Raw genomic sequence first — 20,761 nt, forward strand, 5'->3', positions numbered from 1 at the left:
GTAGGTGCTATGTGTTTTTCTTTCTGTGTCTGGTAGCACTAGCAGTAAATACACCAACCAGGGAACCTTTAGGTGGAAACACTTGGCGTGCTAGCACCGCAGCCTGGTGCGCGTGCCCTCACAAAACACCAGCCGCATCTACGAGCGAATGGAGCTTCCCAGACTCGCCGCAGTCGTAGTGAAGGCAGGCAACTCCTTAAAGCGTTAACGGAGTTTGTATTGACAAGAGGTAGTCAACCGTGTTACTACTAACTAAGCTCCAGGGCCAAGATCCCATGGCACAGAAAACAGGCGATCCCACCTCTCAAGGGCACTGCTTGGGTAGGTGCGGTGAGACAAATTGCTGTGCAGCTCACCTCAATTTAGCGCCGATGGGATGTAATGTCCACTGCCCAGGACCAACCATCAAGTCCGGTCGTCTGCCTGGGCCCTGCAGTCACGCATACAAGCAGATGTTAGCGGGTGTGCATGCTGCGCTGGTGGACAGGAGAGAGCAACTCCGCCGAGCCTCACCACAGGGCTGGTCTTAATTCGGTGATGTGGTGCAAGAAATCCTGTTCCGTTCGCGCCGGGGCCTCCAATATGGCCGTGACCGGCCTCGTGGCGCACCCTTTGGCCTCTTCAAGACCCCTTCACAGCCTGCAATCCAGGGAAAATGCTTGAGCAGGGGTCCTCTGTGTGCTCCGTGCAATCCGGCAGATGACCAGCGGTCGCACCTCTCTGCAAGCACCGGGACCGCGGCCTCACGGGGCGCAATGTGCAGCAGTGTGCGGGAGGGGCTCCATCAGGAAACACTCCGTACCTTCAAGTGCCCTCAATACTCCACGTCCCTCAGCGCTCTGCCGCGTCTCAAGAGAGAAAAAATGGATGCTCCGTCAACACTGGGACAGTCAGTGACCAGGGTGAGTACCCTCGCCAGGCTCTCTTACAGGTGCCATAGTCTCTCGCTCCCGGCTCCGCTGTACTCCAGTCCAAGGATCGCGGCCTAGAGCGAGGGCACAGTGCTCGACCACGATTGCGGTGCTAGTTGGTGGTCGGAAAGGGACACAAGCAGCTCACTGCACTCTCGGCTCACTCCGGGACAGGCGGCAGAAGAAATCAGGACAAAATGATCAGCACATCTGCAGGATTAATGTAAGATAGTTAGACGGCTCCTCAGAGCAATCGGGTTACGCGGCCATCTTAGGCTCAGGCAAGCTCTGCCCTCCAATAACTTTCAGTTATTATCATATTACGTTTGGCTGCTTTGCGGGCGGGGCTGCTTTGCTCTGTGAGCAGGGCAGTGGAGGAGTGGTTTGCCCACTCCTAAATGTGCTCAGTGACTGTCTTGTCAGCCCTCTCGGGCCACCCAAAACAGTCATGTGCACTTTCCCACTTCTCCATGCAGCCTGCATAGAGAATAGGCCCACCCCTACAGCCTCTAGCTGAGCGCCATATCATGGCGCTCAGACAAATCCCAACACTGCGATTGCAGCATTGTAATTGGCTTAGGGTAGGGAGCCTGGCTGCCTGCCTGCTTCCTGTTCCTGTAATCGGAAGCAGGAGAGCAGGAGCAGCGACGCGGGACCGGGCGGCAGCAAGGTAAGTGATTTTTATTTATTTCATTTTTTTCCCTCCCTCCTGCAATCATAACCCCCCGAGTGACCTCCCCCCCGACCCTCGCCACCCGCCCTTCTACCCGCGAGTCATGCTGGCTGCTGCTGATCTAAACCCTCCCCCCTAAGTCTTCCGACTGGCCTGCTGCTCCTACCCCGCAGTGCTCAAATAAATCTGAACCTCACTGCCTACTACCTCTGGGAAAAACTGTGCCCCTACCCGATCACATTTGCAACACTATACTGTAACTACCTGAGATCTATATCATTCTCAAATCCTTCTGTCTATCCTGTACTTCTTGTATATGCTGTGACTTTGTATTTGTATTTGCTCCATGCAATTGTATTTGTTCCATATGTAACTCGTGCATCTTCTACCTTGCCAACTCTGTAAAACACTCTGATGCCTTTGAGTCAATTTCGCAACATACAAAACTCGATAAATAAATAAAATAAATAAATAAGTTCTGGCATATGTGAACATATTGCATATTATCAAAAATATATTTTGCCTAAGACTTAAATGCCAAAAAGAAAAGAGGGCATGAATCCCAACTTACGTCACTGTGATAGTAAGAAAGTAGCATGTAGGCCTCCTTGCAGCTGACTTAAAGAAATTTTGAGGCACCTTTGTGTGAAATCTTCTATCATCATGAATAAGATTGAAAAACAAAATCTCATCACTCAGGCCTATCTTCCTGTGGATGTACTATACCCTTATCTGCCCCTCCAACAACTTTCAGAGCCTTTTCCCCCAATTCCTTCCAATGATGACAACATACCCTAAAACCCTCCAGTAAACTCCAGATTGTCCCAAAAATGTACTGCCTTGCCAACCAGCTAAATTACTGGTTACTGACTTAAGAATGGGTAAGGTACAAAACACTCAGCTTGGATCAATTATGCAGTTTTGGAGATTCATGGAGAAAAACTGTCATATCTGCTATAAATGAGTGCAGTGTTCGGGCTGTCTTGTGTCTATTGCAAACCCTCAGCAAGGTTTTGAGAAGCCCCTTCCCAAACCCAGAAAAATAGTACTAAATTGTCCTATTGAAGGTATACCAGATGGTAGTAATGGGGTAACAGCCTTTACAACGTGTCCGTTACCACGCATCCTTAACAGCACATATGACATTACGACGCATACAAAATGTGACCACGCATGTGCCTTTACCATGCCTGCCTTTACCACAAAAATATAAGTATTTTACAGGTAAGTGTAAAGCATATCTATCTATCTATCTATCTATCTATCTATCTATCTATCTATCTATCTATCTATCTATCTATCTATCTATCTATCTATCTATCTATCTATCTATCTATCTATCTATCTATCTATCTATCTATCTATCTATCTATCTATCTATCTATCTATCTATCCATCCATCTAGATCAAGATCTAGATATATTTTGATATAGATCAAGATCTATATATATCTTGATATAGATCAAGATCTATATATATCTTGATATAGATCAAGATCAAGATAGATTTGATAGATAGATGAATAGATAGATAGATAGATAGATGAATAGATAGATAGATAGATAGATGAATAGATAGATAGAAAATTCACTACAAAAACAAAGATTACAGGGACGTTATAGTGAGGTTCACTCACTCGTACAAAACCAATGAAATTCAGCAGTTATTGTTACCTGAGCTAACTATAACTTATACACCCACAATGCGCTGCTTATGTTCTCACATATTCCATCACTCATTACATGGTCAGTGACAACACGGATGAGATATCAAATGACATCACTGATGACATAATCTACAGAACCACTCACAGACCCACTCATTACCCCATACATCCTCTCATACACCCAGGCACACACCCACACAACCACTCACATACCCATTCACAGACCCATAAAACTGCTAACACACAACCTCAATCACTCATACAGCCATTCACACCACCACTCACTCACCCATACAGGTACTCACAGATCCATACTGCCACTCATACACCTACAAAACCACTGATATACCCACTCATAGATGCATACAGCCACTCACACATCCACTCACACACACACTCACTCACCCATACAGCTACTAACAGAGCTGCTCACTCACCCATTCAATCACTCACACATCCATTCACTCATCCACAAAACCACTTACATTCCCATTCACATAATCACTCACTCGCCCACTCACTCATCTATACAGCCACACACAAATACTGACTGCGCAAAACAGCCACTCACACACCCACTCACCTTTACACGTAGTCAAGCAGCCACTCTCTTACCCATACATCCAAGTGCACACCCAGCTCCTCACCCATAGAGCCACTCACACAGCCACTCACTCACCCATACAGCCACTCACAAAAACACTCCCTCACCCATATAACCACTCACACAATCACTCACTCACCAATACAGCTACTCACACACCCACTTATTCACCCATACAGCCACTTACACACCAACTCAGTCACCCACTCCCACCCTGATACAGACAGTCACAGTCCCATTCAGATGACATATGCTAGAAACAGTATCACTGATTAGTAGTACAAAAGAATAATAATTTAACTTATGCAGTCGCTTAGTATATATATTTAACTCTCAGAAACACTTAAAAAACACATACACTCACTTGATGATGTCATCACTGATGTCATTTGAGATGTCATCAATGATTTCATCAGTGATGTCACTGACCATGTCATGAGTGATGTCATATGTGAGGTCATAAGCAGTGTATTGAGGGGGGGGGGTAAGTTCTAGTTAGGTAAGGTAACTATAACTGCTGAATTTCACTAGTGTTGTATGATTAAAATCTGAGTCTAACTATAACATCCACGCAACCTTTTCTTTTTTCAGTGAATATCTAAGGTTTTTTCAGATTCTTCCTGTTAGACCTGGGGGTCTCTAGTTGGCTGAGGTAGGTACCTTTGTCCAAATAGGGACCCTTGCTTCTAAGTCAGGGAAAGGAAGGACACCTTCTTAGATAGCCCCTGCTCACCCCTTCTGTAGCTTACCACGAGCAACCAGGCTTATCTCCAAGGCAAATGTGTGAAGTATTTGCAACCAACATCTCAGTAACACAGTGATAACACCACAAATGGACTCCACACGAGTTTCATAAAAACAATTATATGTTTCTATATAAAAAGATATACAATGAGACCACACGATGAAAATCCAACATATGCGTATTTCTAATATGTCACCTTGCCGGTTATTAGGCCAGCCAGCACGGGTAGATTCTTGCATTATTAATGAGCAATTCACGATGATCTGATGCAGTCCTAATGCAATGCTATGCAGTTCGTAATGCAAGAATCAGGCAGTTTGTAATGCACAAATAATGCAATTCATAATGCAAGAATCAGGCAGTTCGCAATGCAAAAATGAGGCACTTCGTAATGCAACAATCAGGCAGTTCGTAATGCAAAAATAAGACACTTTGTAATGGAAAAATAATGCTCTGCGTAATGCAACAATCAGGCAGTTCCTAATGCCAAAAATAATGTACTTCGGCACCGATCGCGGTTATCTGGAAGGTCTCTATGTCACTCTTACTGACCCGCGGTCAACTACTGCCAAATATGCCCCCAACACTGTTACGATGGAAAACAAAGGGCCGCTCCACACTCTGGCCCCGGTACTGCCACTCCTCGGCAAGTACGGGCCTGAGCGGAGGCTCGCGCTGCAAAGATAGGAAAGGCTGAGAGCGTTTCTCTCCTAGCCCGCACCCCGCCCCAGGCAGCGACAAACGCACGCTCACTGAGCGTTACCTGGGGGTGCGATCTCACACTCCTCTCCTCTCGGCTTGGGCCTCCGGTGCGACTTTGTTGATCTTGGGCAGTGGAACTCGGACCTCCGATGGTGATGGTTCGAGGTTTCTCCTTGGCAAAGGCAGGCTTGAGCCAGCGGCGGTGAATTCCCACTGCTCCTCTGGGGATGCCTTTCAGGGCCGATGGCAATGACTATCACAGCACTTCTGGTGACGCTGTCAATCGAAACAGAGAACAAGACTGCTCCGGAACACACAGTCACGGGGCAATTTCCCACAATGGTCTCGGGCTGCAACAGGGCACACGCACACAGCGTCGCTGAGACTCACTTGAGATTCGGGTGCATACGATCACAGGACAATCCTCACAAAGGTCTCAGGCTGCACAAAGCACACGCACACAGCGTTGCTGAGACTCACTTGGACTCCGGGTGCACACGATCACGGGGCAGTTTTTACGAAGGTCTCAGGCTGCACGAAGCGCACTCACACAGCATCGCTGAGACACCCTTGGAAACTTTTATGTTCCTGAGTTTCCACAACAGGGAGCCAGCTCTCCTTGGGCCCTTGGGGACAAGATACTTCAGGACACAGCACACAGCAAAGTCCATTCAAGCAGGGGGACACAGCACACAGCAAAGTCCCTTAGCCTCTCCTTAGTTAAATCAGCAACCTGCAGGCCAGCCCCAGAACACACAGCAAGGGTCAGTCCTTCTCGTCAGTCTCTTCAGCTGTTCTTCCTTGGCAGAGGTTCCTCTTGACCGCGAAGTAGTTTCAATCCTTTTCAGTCTTGATCAGTCCAAAGTTTCAGCTCTCATAGTTATACCCCTAAATTTCTTTGAAGTCTTTGTGTTCAGGGGTCACTGACCCCCGTCCAAACCAGTTCTGGGTGTCTCCCTGCCAGTGACACCTTATTCCTTTGATAGTGGGGATCTGGATCCTCAATCACTCAGCAGGAGATGGAGCCATTGTTTTATGACAGCAACCCAGGCCTCTTCACCTCCAGGGGCTACTCCTCCTCCCTACACTCCAGATGCAGGTCAGCCGTGGCTGCCTCACCTACTCCTCCCCTGGGTCAAGACATTCCCCATGTCCTATCACATTCAAATCCAGACAGTCAATTCACAACCAAGCAGAGACACACAGAATTGTTAGAACAAAAAAAACAGCCACTTCTAAAAGCGTGTTTTTTAAATACACAATTCAAAAACCACCTTCACAAAAAGATGTGTTCTTAAATTGTGAGTTCAGGCACACTAAACTTCCCCTTTCCATCTTAAGCCTTTGGGAAGATAGGCTGGAAACATTTTTCACAGTCTCCCCCATTTTGTCCTATGGGCAAGATGGCCTTGCAACAGTGAAAAACGAAATGAAGAGTATTTCACTGCTAAGACATGGTACACATCTCAGTACATGCCCTACCTTTCACATACACTGCAACCTGCCCAGGGGGGTACCTTGGGCCTACCAAAGGGGTGTCTGATGTGCATAAAAAGGGAAGGGTAAGGCCTGGCAAGTGGGTGCACTTGTCAGGACAACATGGCAGTTTAACAAACTGTGCACAGGCACTGCAGTGGGAGGCCTGAGAGATCTTTTCAGGGCTACTTATGTGGATGGCACAATTAGTGCAGCAGGCCCACTAGTAGCACTTGTATTACCAGCCCTGGCACACATAGCGCACCTTCCTAGGGACTTTACTAGTAAGACAAACATGCCAATTATGGACAACCAATTACCATTACACTTTATACAGGGAGCACTTGCACGTTGACACTGATCAGCAGTGGTAAAGTGCCCAAAGCATCTAAGTTGGCAACACCATATCAGAAAATAGGTCTAGGGGAAAGGCAAAAAGTTTAGTGAACTTTAGCCAAAAAGGGCCAAGTCCAACACTTCCTAACTATAATGGCCCTGCAACCTTTGGTTTTTTCAGTGAAGTTTTAAGTTTTTTAAATTCTATTTCCTTTCTGTTACAGCTCTGTGACCTTTATTTTTTTTGTAAATTTCTGAGTTTTTTTAAATTTTATTTGCTAACTGTAACCTATGACCTTTCAGCATAGATGGGTGAGTGGCTGTATAGGCCAATAAGTGGGTGTGGCTTTATTGCTCTGTGAGTGAGTGCATGAGTAGTTTTATGGATCTGTAAGTGGGTGTGTATGCAGTTTTACGGGTGTGTGAGTGGTGTATAGATCGGGCAGGGGATGTTAGTGGCTGCATGGATCTGTGAGTGGATGTGAGAGTGGCAGAATTGGTGTGTGAGTAGGTGTGGAAGTGTCTGTGTGGAAGTGTCAGTAGCTGTGTGAGTGACTGCTCCAGAATGGAACCTCAACTGCCCCTTTATCCTACAAGAGAACAGTTTTCAACTAAGTGTCTGCTTAACTGGAGTACTTTATTTTGGTTAATTACTAGGAACTACCTCCTTGGTGTAATATCCAGTGCGTATTCTACATTACATCCACGTAATGGACCATAAGCAAATGTCTCCAATGAGCGTGTGTGCATTTTAACAATGTAATTGTACCTTATGCATCTTTATCCATAAATCTGTGATAATATGAATACTCCTAGAGAGAAGACAATAAGTCTACAAAGAGGTAAATCTCCACTAAACAAGGATACTTTCTTCTAACTCTATGAAGTACGTGCTTCTTTGTTTGGTTAAGATGCCCTCATATACCACGGCATCAAAAACGTGCATGAAGAGCACCCTGTTGGTTTTCACCTGCCTTCTTGTGAGGCCACCCATCTCCTTTCTCATCAACCTCACCCCATGCCCCCCCGCATTAGTGCCTCTCTCTGTTCACTTGCAGACCTGTACTATTGTGAGGACAGAGGCTATTATGTAGGGGGCATGAGGAAGGTCTCCAGATCTCAACAGGTTATGGGACTGTTGGTCCGCACCATTTTTTATCCCACCTCTCCTGGAACTGCCTTTCTAGTGGAAGGAACAGGGTTATAAATTGAGGTGACCCTGTGATGAACTGGCAGATATGGCATCCCTTTAAGGCATCACTGGTCCACCTTACATGGGCACCCCCTGTCTCTCCTCCACTGAGCATCCCAGATCAGAAGGGTACCTAGAAGTAAATGTGGTGTAAACAAATATCTCAAATTGGAACATCTGCTGCTAAAGCTTACATTTTCAATTAATGGCTCTTAAATTCTTGGCCTCCTCTTCTGATTGGCAGTGGATAGCAGATGTGCTTTTAGCATTGGTATGATGGCCCCGCCCCCTTGGGCTTCATTTTGCAGGTGCGCCTCCTGGCGCATATCCTGGTGGTATTTGGGTTCCCCAAGCAGGAAGGAGGTCAAAAGGGGCTAGTGACCCCAAGTCCACGTAGTGTATTGTCCCACACAGTGGGATAGTAGAGGTGCTTTTCGCGCTGGGGTGAAGGCCTAGTCTCTATTGGAGAAGTTGCTTCAAATTAATTTGCGAGAATCGGCAGGCTCTTAATGGAGCCTTCTTTTAAAAGTCATACACATAATAAGTAGTCAGTTTATCATTGAAGGTGCAGGACTCGCCCGGGACCTGGTCCACCGTGGGGCCCATTTTTAAACAAGCGTGGGAGCCTGTCCTTGATTTTTTTAAATGTCACCGGAGTCATTGATCTGCTGTGATTTTCAACACAAATTTCAAAATAAAAGTGCTTTTTTCACCTCTGGGACCCCACAACCAGAGCTAAGGGGTCAGTATATTCCTTTCCTGACCCCATTTCTTTTTTAAAAAAAAATTTCTGCGACTTGGCTGAATTCGAGTTCCGGGATGACTGCCAACACTTCCTACTTGATGTGCTGGCAGCCAATCAGATCTCAGCACAAGATCAGGAGGATTTTCAGACCCTTCGCGTCCCTAGATATCCAAATGTGTTTTTTCTTTAATATTTCCCAAACTACTAAACCTATTTACACCAAATAACAAAAAAGATTCTTTCTGGACTACCTTTCTGCCACATTTGGTGTAACTCCGTCCTGTGGTTTGGGCCGTAGTCCAGTTTAAAATCTCCATGGCAGTTAACATTGGAAAACCACTTTTTTTACCTTCCCTTTTTCTCGTCCCATGCCTTGAGGGATCACTCCGAGACTTCACATGCACAACTAGATTGACAGGGGCATCTTTCTTGGATTATTTTGTGAAGATATCTACCTACTGGCGAACCTAAACTAAAGAGGGTTCCTGGGAGCAAATTGCAAGGGGGAGAAGGGCAGGGGAAACAATCAATATAGAACAACAAAAACTCCCCCTATTGATTTATCATAGGTGATCCATCCAAAAAATATGAGTGAACCTCATTAATCCACAGAAAATATTTTCATTTTAATTTATTCAATGACATAGATATAGAAAGATAAAAATATACAAAAATATATTCAATTCAGACAATACCTAAGATGCTAAGGAAAGCAAACGAGCCAGTCATTTAAGAAGCTCTAATAGGCAGTATACAAAATTATACCTCACAGAACATATCTAAACAACAAAAACATTCAACAATACAAAATAACAGAAAAGATGAAAAGACAAGAAAGAAAAGTGACAGAATACATCACACAATTCCAAAGAAATGTACATATATCATTTACATATATACAACTGTACATAACAAAGAGAGTCATTCGTATCCTTATGTACACAAACTAGGTGCCGACGCTCGTTTCGGAAAGGACCGAAGTCCAAACAAGTCCTTCGTCAGGGCGCAGGAGGTCACAATCATTAAATGGTCATGAATTAAATCCAAACTTTCTTTAAATGCAGTATGAATGCCAGCTGCGAGGTTGGAGGGCTCCTTAATATCACAGTATGACAACTGGCTATGATCTGTGGACAATAATGCGGCACAAGAAAATATATATAAATATTCAGCAAACAGATTAAAAATGTATCTATTGGAGCTAACCACAACCAAAAAACACCAAAGTAGTGAGAGAAGAATAGGGTGGTGATTCACACTACAAATGGAAGTGTGGGGGTAAGTTAAATACAAATTTATCAGCATGCCACAAGGGTCACACAAAAAAAGGATAAAGAAAAAATGAAGAGAATCGAAGTAGTAGACTGCATTCAAATCACTAAAGCATAGTGTGGGACAGATATGTAGGGGACAAGATGGCTACTATTAGTAAGCCAGACCGCTGCTAATCAACCACATGGGGAATGTCCAAAATGAGGGCGCGTGACCTCAACAAATGGGTCCAGAGTGGAATAGCACTATGCAGAATGAAGAGACCACAAATAAATCTAGTGTTCCGGATCAAAACTGGAGAAGATATAATGGTCAAGAGGGAACAAACTTACTTAAATGTCTGGCAATGGCAGGCATATCGGAATAATAATGAGCATCATGATGTGCACATCGTCTTCAACTTAGGGTCTGGGCATGCCCTAATATACAAAAAATAAATATTTGTAAGGGCTCATATGAACTACGTATTACTACGGTAGGCTCGAATTCTTATAAAGAACAATACGGAGAGCAAAAAGGAACAAATTAGTGAGGGAACTGACTTACTTGCTCGATATTTGCTGTATTGGAAAAGACTGCGCTATGTCTACCGCAAAGTCACAGATTAGGTAAGCCAAACGAAGTGGACTGAAAAAGCGAAACAAAAAAGCAATTCAATAAAGAAAAAGAGTCTGTAAAATAAGGACTATAGAAGGCCTGTTTCTAAATCATATCACCGCGGTCACTCACCTGGTCAACAATTCGCATCTCGCGTAGAGATACCAATAGTGCGTGGAAGGTCAATACGCGCATCTAGTATTCGCAAGTTTAAATACCGGAAGTGATTGAAACCACCTGGAGGACGGGAGGTCGCGGAAGCGAACCACTAGAATGCGCACTTATACAGGCGCCATCTTAGATGTAGGCGAGAATCTCTACTGTCAGAACTCTGTATAAAATATATTGGCTTTGCATTAAATGAGTCTGCCTCACCTTGGGAATCATGACATATGTGGGTAAATCGGATAGGCTGGGATCCGCAGGTGATGGCTGCAGTGGAGGAGATTGACACAGTGCCTCAGTGGTCATTACCATAAGCAATATTTCTGTACTACATGAACATTTGGTACCAGGCAATTTAAGCTAGCCCTTTATTCCCAGAGTACAGAGAAGTACTACAGTTGGCAAATACAAGGCACTATGTGCAATCTCACAGCCTCCAACTTCCGCAAACAATTTCCTCAAACTGGACAAAATCCACTGTCTGAAAGATTGCACATTTTCTCCTACCCCCTGTGTGAATCTGTAGCATGACAATCAATCTCCAAGAAAGTGGGCCTGACTGAGTAATGAATATCAAGTTCACCTCCGAGAGCACCATCATCCTTGATTACATGTTCTCAAGTCATGGTGCAATGTCAAGGAGGTTACTTGACATTGGGCATGTGTCAGAACCAGATCAGTGCCCCATTTCCATGCCTGCATTGGTAAGGCCTTCCCTTGTCCTGGGCTTTGCACCAGGGCCTCCGATATATATTGTATCTGTCCAGGAGGATCCATGTTGTGTGCTTGGTTATCAAATGCAAGTTGATGGACAGAATGTAGAACAATGTCATACGTTCACCCCAGTACAGAGATCTGGGCCTAAATCCATCGTTTTTTTGCTCACCCTGCCATTCCAGTTTGACCCCAGACATATGCAAATCACTATTGACCCTGTGACTAATCAGAATTGACCAGCCCGAACTGCCAAGCAAGTTCCTCCTTGGACTGGAAACAAGCATCTTAGGACAGGTTTAGGGGTTTCACCCCTCTTCAGCCAGGATAGCTTGATTCCAGTGGCATGAAGAGCATGGGACCCACATCTGGGCATAAATGCAAAAACAACAGTTGATGGACAGAATGCAGAACAATGTCATACATTCACCCCAGTACAGAGATCTGGGCCTAAATTCATCGTTTTCTTGCTCACCATGCCATTCCAGTTTGAACCCAGCCATATGCAAATCAGTCTTGACCCTGAGCCTCATGGGATCAGTCCAGCCTGAACTGCCAAGCCAGCATTCCATCCATCATTTGTTTGCTTTGTGCTTGGCTATCTACCTCATGGAATGGAGCCAGAGCTGCATCAGGCACTTTCAAGCATTCTGTGATATGTGGAGTGATTCCTGATTTCCTTTTCAAAAGAAAGAGCTGTAAAGATCTCACTTACAGACTAACTTTACTTTATGGTCAGGGAGATTGGCTTCACCATCATGGCATAGTCTCCTGACCGGATTAGACAAGACATCAAGCAGTGTTGGGATCCCCGGGCACAGTGCTCCATAATGTGGACTGGAGCTGGGAGTAATGACTGTGGTTACTAGCCATTGGCAAAACTCCTTTGGCATCACCACAGCCTTCCCTGGGCTAGGAAAGTCAGTCTCAAGCCTTGCAGGTTCAGTGTACGCACTGACAGATGTCTCCTGTCTTGGGCCCCTGGAATGGTTTGCAGAACACGAGCTGAATCCAGTACCCTTGAAGTTGCTGTCCTCGGAGGAGATGCGTGGAGAGATGCGCACGGAGAGACAGCTAACTCCTCCTCAGAAGGTGATATACTCTTACACGGGTCCTACTAGATGCCTGTTCAAGGATAGAGCATTTTTCTCAGGAGCAGACATAATCCAGGAATCCAAATTCGGATGCTTTGAGAACTGGGAACGCCGGTTCTTGATTTCATCCAATTATCTACAAGAACCCACTCAGGTCGCCAGGATCTTTTTACTTGCAAAATAGCGTAGAGGGAAGAAACACAATTATCAAATCGTATTTACCGCAATTTGACATTTCAGAAAAGAAGACTCATAATCTGGGAGGTTGACCTTTTATTATCAGCAAAAACATCTGAATATATAGGCACCTCAATACAAGGCACAAAAGATATATGGGGACTAATACAAATGCTAGTCTACGAAGTATCCGCATACGACTAAAGTTAAACAGGATTACGGCTTCCAAAAGCATCAAGTACCCTATGGCAATTGTGATATCAAAATTTAAAGTCATGAATCAAATCATTTCTGTCCCTACTCTATTCTAGGGTGACATCCCTACTCAACATTCCCTTCCAGGTGAGGATCACATAAAAGGTGTCAGCAGTGAAACTTCCTAAGAAGTCTTCACCATATGAGAGCTCGATCTATAATGCTCCTTTCAGTCCCTCTCCTAAGTCTCGTCTGCCCAACCCATGGGGCTCTGTCCCTAATACAAAACCCCAAAAAGCTGTACACGCCCTTTAGCACACCCCTCCAGGCAGCTTCTTCCTTCAGTAGATTTCCATTTGGATCCTTTCATCTTCCTTTCCATGAATTCGACCTTGGGTCCCAGGCCTTTTCTGTACCAGGAGTTGCAACGTTTACATTCCAATCCCCTCCCTTCCTGTCTACTCCTTCTGTCTCCATTCCAATTGAACAAAGACTTATTCTAACTGACGAGCTACATGGCCTTGTACCTGCAGCCAAATGCTGAACAGAAAAAACCCCTAACATCATGAGGTTTCACAATTCACTGCAATTTAAGCTTTGCTAAAATCCTGTCGTCCTAATAAAACATGGCTAAAATAAACGAAGGCCTTCACTTTACATACATGGTTAGGCCTCAAACTAAACACACTACAACTACCAATTCTAGTTATTCGTCTTATACTTAAGAGAACTACCTTCTTCATTCCTCTAACATGACTTAATGTCTCTTAATGCATGACATTATTATACTGAGCATTACACATACACCAATACATTTCGTGATAACTGGTGGCCTTTCTCTTCTCTCGAGGCCTGTTTACATTCTACTTTTCTATTTCAATGAATACATTTCTATTACTCTTTGATAACATGCTTAGTTATATGCGGGTGCTGACTAACAATGAATATGGTGCACCCCTACAATTTTCGCGTCAGCAACGCTCTATCAGAACCATCTAACACTCCAATGTGTAGGTGGTTTCTAGGCCGTCCAGTATCACTGCTAGTGAATGATGATCAAGAGTCAGCTATTTTTGTTTTAATTCAATTTTTCTGTTTTCGTATAATGTTTTCATAAATATCCTTAACAACATTGCAAAACTACTTACAGTAAGAAAGTTAAACTATGAAACAGGATCAATGCGCCCATCAGAACAAGGGGGAGAATGGAGCCCTACCTAGCAAGCAAGAAAAAAAAAGGCTGTCAGCAAGAGAAGAATGGATGGAGCTAGGAAGACAAATCTAGGTCCTATGCACCTAGGAGACATGAATTAAAATACAAATTGTGTAAAAGGAGGAATACCAAGTGTTCTGGTTATAAAATGGACATTACAGATAGAGAGGCAGGGTGTGATGGGAGACAGACATTTTAAGACATGGGCATAGTTAACAATTGCCCAGAACACCAACTTCCATGGGTCCCTCATGTAACATGCTTGGGATAGACTCTTTCTCTACTTTCCTGCCTCTGTCTTTCTCCCTCTCCGGCTCTCGTCTTCCCTCACTTCCCTCCCTTTCTGCCTTTTCTCTGTCTCTTCTTCTATCGCCAACTCTCTTTGCCTACTTTTGCCTCTCTCTTCGTGCCCATTAAACATCACTTTCTTTCTTTCTTTCTATTTGCCTCTCTTTCTGTACCTCACTTATCGTTTATGCTATAATTTCTCCCCACTTTACCTCCCTACTTCTCTGTTTCCCCCCTTTACCCTGCACTTTCTTCCTGCTGTCTTCTATGTCCCTCTCTCAACCTCTCCCCTCTCTTCCTACCTTTCTCGACTTCATCTTTCTCAATCACTACGTCACAAATCAATAAATCCACACCCCTCCCTACCAACCCCATCCCCACTCTTTACCTCAACTCTCTAAAACTCACTACCTCTGAATTAAGTGAAAATGAGATATAAAGTGAACATTGTTCCGACCAGGGGACCCCAAAATATTTCTTGCCCGAGGCCCAAAATTCTTGAGTATGACACTAATGAGAGAGGATCAATACGTGGGGGTGGGCAGAGGAGCCCATGGTAGAGAAGCATCACTGGCACGGAGCATGGAAAGTTAACCACCTGAAGGATACATGAGGCAGAGAAGAGACTGGGGTCTGAAGCGTGGAAACACTGGCTGGGAATTGAAACCAGTGCTGGACAGTGCGGCTGAAAATCGATTGAAGAACTGATGGAATGCATCAAAAGGGCCACTAAAAAGTGCACTACAGTTTCAGATGAGCAAAAATAGGATGTTTGATAACATGGATTGTGGAAAATGACAGATTTGCATATTTCGAACAGGAGTTTGCACATGTGAGGAAATAAGTCTACGGAGATGAGAATAAATGAGTCACGCACTGGAACCCGGTTGTGGGCAGATGGAGAAAGAGGAGGTCTAGATGGGGTGAAGAGTGGCAGGAAGCATGAAAGATCTGTTTCTGCTCGCCTTGTTTACGATTACTGAGTGTATCATACTGTGTTGAACGAAGACGAGGCTTTCACAGATGGTGTTGTTATTGAAATGAAATGAAAAGGGTTCTTATAAAGCGCATGGCATCCCAGCGCTATAGCAGTAACCAAAGAGGGAGCACGCCGCTACGGGAAAAGCCAGGTCTTTAAATGTTTTCAAAACGTGAGGTGGTTGGTTTCTTTGCGGAGGTTCAGAGGGAGGGCATTCCAAAGTTTAGCAGCGTTGTAGGAAAAGAGCCGTCCCCCGCTTCTGGCTTTCTTGATCCTAGGTGTTACTGCTAAGTAAAGCTCATCTGAGCGTAGTCCTCTGTTGGCTCTGTAGGGGCAGATCAGATATTTGATAATAGGTGGTCCGGTTCCTCTCAGAGACTTATGGGCTACACACAGGGCTTTGAAATGGATCCTTCCCTGCACCGGGAGCCAATGGAGGGCACGCAAAGAAGGTCTTGCTGAGCACCGATTGGGGGTCCCCGTAAGCTGCCTTGCGGCCGAGTTCTGCACAATCTGTAATTTCATAACTGCTGAGCTGGGGGCGCCTAAGTAGAGGGCGTTGCCGTAGTCTATTCGGGACAAAATTAGAGCTTGGACCAGCAGTTTTTTGGATTGGCTGGGTAGAAGGAGAAGCACCTTGCGTAGCATTTTTAACAGCCCACAGCACAATGCTACCGTCTTCCTGGCTTGCGTTTTAAATGAAAGTTCTTGGTCTAACCAAACGCCAAGACTTTTGATCTCTGTTTTTGGGGATGGTGCCGGACCCACGCAGGCTGGCCACATGCTGTTTGATTTAAAATTAAAGTGGTTGCCTAACAGCAGCAGTTCGGTTTTTCCGCTGTTAAGTTTTAGATGACATGAGCTCATCCATTTTGCCACTTCTTCGAGGCAAGAACAGAGGTCGATAGGCGTCTTGTCGCTCTGGTTAAGTGCAACGACAAGCTGAGTGTCGTCGGCGTATGTCACTGTGTGGATCCCAAACGGGGAGGTAATATCCGCCAGGGGGGGACATATAAATATTAAAAAGGGTTGGACTTGAATTGCGTAGAATGTCCTTAAAAGTTGTAAAGAAGACCAACATATGGAAAACACTCACATAGACTAAAGTCCAAAGGAAGAGGGTGCAGAGGCAAGAGGTGCAGTGTTTAATGAACAGAGAAGAGGACCCAATATGGAACCTTCATGGACACCATGTTGGAGGGGGTGCAAAGAAAAGTGACCAGCCGAAGGTAGAATACACGTGGACAACTCTCTTCCCCCCACTGAGTGTCCTGAAACGTCAGGAACACTAATGTGCTGTGCAGTATTCATGTCCTAAAATAATGATTGTATGGCATGCAGGATTATTAGGCTACAACTAAATTTTTCTAATATAGTACTGCATCTGGAGGCTATTTACCTGTCTTTCTGTTTTTTATTTCCCAGGTGTTTGATGAGAACCTCACTGGCCTTTACCCTACAGTCACATCTCGTGTTCTTTATGATGGTGGAGTTTTTCTTGCGCCAATATTTGGCGACATGCTGGCAACTGCGAATGAGCTCCCTCAGGTAAGGACTGGCATGAATAATTCCGTTATTATCTCGTACATGTGCGTATGACGGGGCCTATGTTATGGAATATAAAACAGAACGCTGTGTGCTAAAACATAAACAGGTATATATAATACAAAATCTGAAAAAATCTGCAAATAAAATGTCAGGACTTTAGGATGAATATTCACAAAGGCAAGTTGGGTCATAAATGTGTTTATGTATGACCAATGTAACCTTACACCTGCCAAGCAGGGGCGTAGCTTACTCCTTGATATTCGGGAGGGGTGAATCTCAAACTTCCCAACCAAAAAAGCAGTGGACCACAGGGTGAATGTGTGAGGTGATCAAGGTTTGGGATGGACTGGTCCCATAAGGCGAGGAGTCTGTACTCATTTGTATCGTTGGGCGACTGAGTATCCTGTCTGCAAAACTCAAGGTCCATCCACCCGATTTTGAGACGCACGTTTTTCACAGATGGAGTAAAATTTACTCCGTCAGTATAAAACTTCCTTCGATAGCCCGATAGAGCAGGTGCCATCGGAAATAAACCATTCGACCATCCTTCGTATTTGGCCTTTTTTTTTACTATCCATCACCGCTAGGAATATTCTAGCAGTGAGGGATGGTAAAAAAAGAAATTTACCCCCACTCCACTGAAGAAAATGGGTGTGGGGATTACTAGTTTTTTTTTTTTTCAAAACAAACCCCTGCTTTGGGAGTTTGTTTTTGAAAAATAAAAGCTTTGGAAATGTTTGATGGACAGCCATTATGTTTGACGGAGCGGTCTGTTATACTTTTCCTACATTGACAAGACTCCCATGATGGCAGTTTCTGTCAGTGTATAGAGATGCCCATCAATCTGAAAGACATCTCTAAATTTGGCAGGCAAAGTAAATCCAGCAAAGTCCTCTGCCACCTTGTCTGTGTTTACTCCATTTGCTAATGCCTCAATCAAGATGATGTAGGCCTCTTTGCACGCATTCGTCCCATCACTGGTTGGTTATTGGATTACGATCGGTAAGCCTGGAAACCTGAGACTAGTGTATTTTTGTATTTGTATGGGATTTGTAAAGCGCCGGGATCACCCCAAAAGGGGTATCTCTGCGCTGCAGATGAGGAGTATGCCATGTCAGAGTAATCAGTAACAGAAAAGTTCTGTCTTTAGGAGTTTCCTAAAGAGGAGGAGATTGGTGCACTTATGCAGCTCAATGGGCAATATGGTCTAATTTTTCAGAGCCAGATAGGCAAAAGTTTTGCCCCCAGTTCAGAGTTTTCTACAGCGGGGGACAGCAAGCAGCCCTTTACCTTCTGAACGAAGCGATCGGTAGCTCTTCAAGTCTTCTAACTCCCAATGTCTGTGAATTCTAAAAAGTAGTACATTTGCATTCATTCAAGTGGGAGCAGATTTACTACTTTTCTGATAATCCGGTCACTAGGCGGCATATTTACAAAGAAGTGGCGCAACGCAGCGCAACAAGCGATGTTGCTGCCCAAAGTTACCTGAAGAGAGCAGAACTGCGCCGTAACTGCAAATAAATGGTGCAGGCCTGCTCTCTGCATGCGCTGGCACACTACCTAGTGTCAATGCAGGCACTCTTGCACCATAGTGCAAGGGAGTCTGCATTATTGTCAGGATAGATTTTGTGCAGGAAGGGTTACCTTCACGCACAAAAACTATCCTTACATTTTTTTGCTTTGTATTTGTGTTGCAGAATACAGTTCACGTGCAAAGTGGAAATAAAGATATTTCTCCTCGTTAGACCAGCTTCAGGCAGGCGCACCTTTGTGATGCAAACATATGTTTGCAACTTTTTTTAAATATAGGCTTGCTTCAAAATCTATGATGGATGCACGGGAATGCCCATGCACCACTAATGGAATGCCAAATAATAATAATATCATTTGTAGAGCGATTGGTTACACCACAACGGTGTGTCCCCGTGCTGGACCATAGATCAATCTAGGATATAGGAGCAATTAATAGGAGCAGTTAATATAAATCGAAACTGGAGAACAGGCGACAAATGGACCTGATTAGAATTGTACGTTATTGCTAAAGAGTCTTAAGAGTACCTAAACATTTCCCTGCAGTTTTCCTGATTTGGTCTTCAAAAGTTGATTTTGAGTCGAAGATTACTGCCAGGTTCTTGGACTTGTGTTTAGGGGCTGGAGGTTTGCCCCGAGACATTGGCCACCAGGCTGATGTCCAAATTGAGGGAGTTCTTCCAACCATTAAAATCTCTGTTTTGTTAGGATTCAGTTTTAAGCAGTTGTTCTTCATCCAGTATGCGATGTCACTAAAGCAGGCCTTGAACCTATTGGCCGAGATGGTAGTGGAATCAGACATATTTACTATTAGTTGGGTGTTGTCGGCATATGACACCACTTGGACATGATGAATTTTAATGATGTCGGCCAGGTTTTTTTTTATCTATACATTGAATTAGGTAGGGCTCAAGATAGAGCCCGGAGGGACCCCTGTCGTAGAGTGAAACAGGTCCTAAGCACAGGATTTAAGTGTAACTTGAAAGGATCTGTCCCATAGAAAACAACTGAACCATTTCAGGGCATTGCCTCCAATTCCAGAATCCTGAAGCCTTTGGGTCAGTATGTCATGTGACACTGTGTCGAAAGATGCGCTCAGTATAAGTAGTATCAAGGCCGAAGTCTTGTCCATGTCGGCATTCTGCCTCATTGTTTCTTCAGATAGGAGAAGGGCATATTCAGTGGAAAATGTTGCCCTAATACCCAATTGAGTAGGGTCTAACAACTCATTGGATTCTAGGAAACTAGTCAGGCAGTTATTGACGTGCTTCGCTCATATTTTTGCCCCCAACGGAAGAAGGGAGATGGGTCTCATATTATCTAGTATGGAAGGATCAATTGAAAGATCTTTCCTGATGGGAATTATCATAGCATGTTTCCAGTGTTTGGGTACAGTGCCAGATCTTATGGATAATCTCAACAGCTCTTGCAGTGAAGAGGTTATCACTGAGATCCTCAACTGCAAGATTCTGGGTGGGGCTGGATTAAGGGGCGAGCCTGATCTGATGGATGTGAAGATAGTGCTGACTTCAGTTATAGAAGGAATCGGGAGATCCATCAAGTCACCAGGTTGTTCTCTGCGCCTATCTATACCTTCCGTTCTGAAAGAGTTTAGAAAGTTTTCATAAATTTTAGATACTTTATTAGAAAAGAAGTTTGTGATATTGTTTCACAATTTGCTCGAAGTAGAGAGATTAGCCTTTGTCAGAGATTTGAGCAGGAAAAATAGTTCCTTAGTTAGGTTTAGAGCTGAATCAATCATTGGGCATAGTACTCCTTGCGTTCTAGTCTTACGCATTTTTGGTAGAAGGCGAGTCCGGCCAATGGATCTGTAGTCTTTACCCCATTCCCGCTCAAGGTGTTTACATTGTTTTTTCAATGCAGCTAGTTCTTAATTTTACCAGAGTGCTGAGGGTGACGCTCTCCTGTTCTGTCTCCG

The 20,761-nt window shown here is 44.5% G+C and overlaps 1 protein-coding gene across 1 annotated transcript in view; it reads left to right on the plus strand.

Moving 5' to 3' along the window:
* Positions 1–20,761, plus strand: part of PKHD1 (PKHD1 ciliary IPT domain containing fibrocystin/polyductin) — a 1,788,124-nt gene that overhangs the window by 573,381 nt on the left and 1,193,982 nt on the right. The window contains exon 24 of the mRNA XM_085609531.1: positions 17,170–17,292. Coding sequence (XP_085465657.1) covers positions 17,170–17,292 — 123 coding nt within the window. The remainder of the gene's footprint in view (positions 1–17,169; positions 17,293–20,761) is intronic.

Source organism: Triturus cristatus, chromosome 6 (genome assembly GCF_964204655.1).
Source record: "Triturus cristatus chromosome 6, aTriCri1.1, whole genome shotgun sequence".
Classification (NCBI taxonomy): Eukaryota; Metazoa; Chordata; class Amphibia; order Caudata; family Salamandridae; genus Triturus; species Triturus cristatus.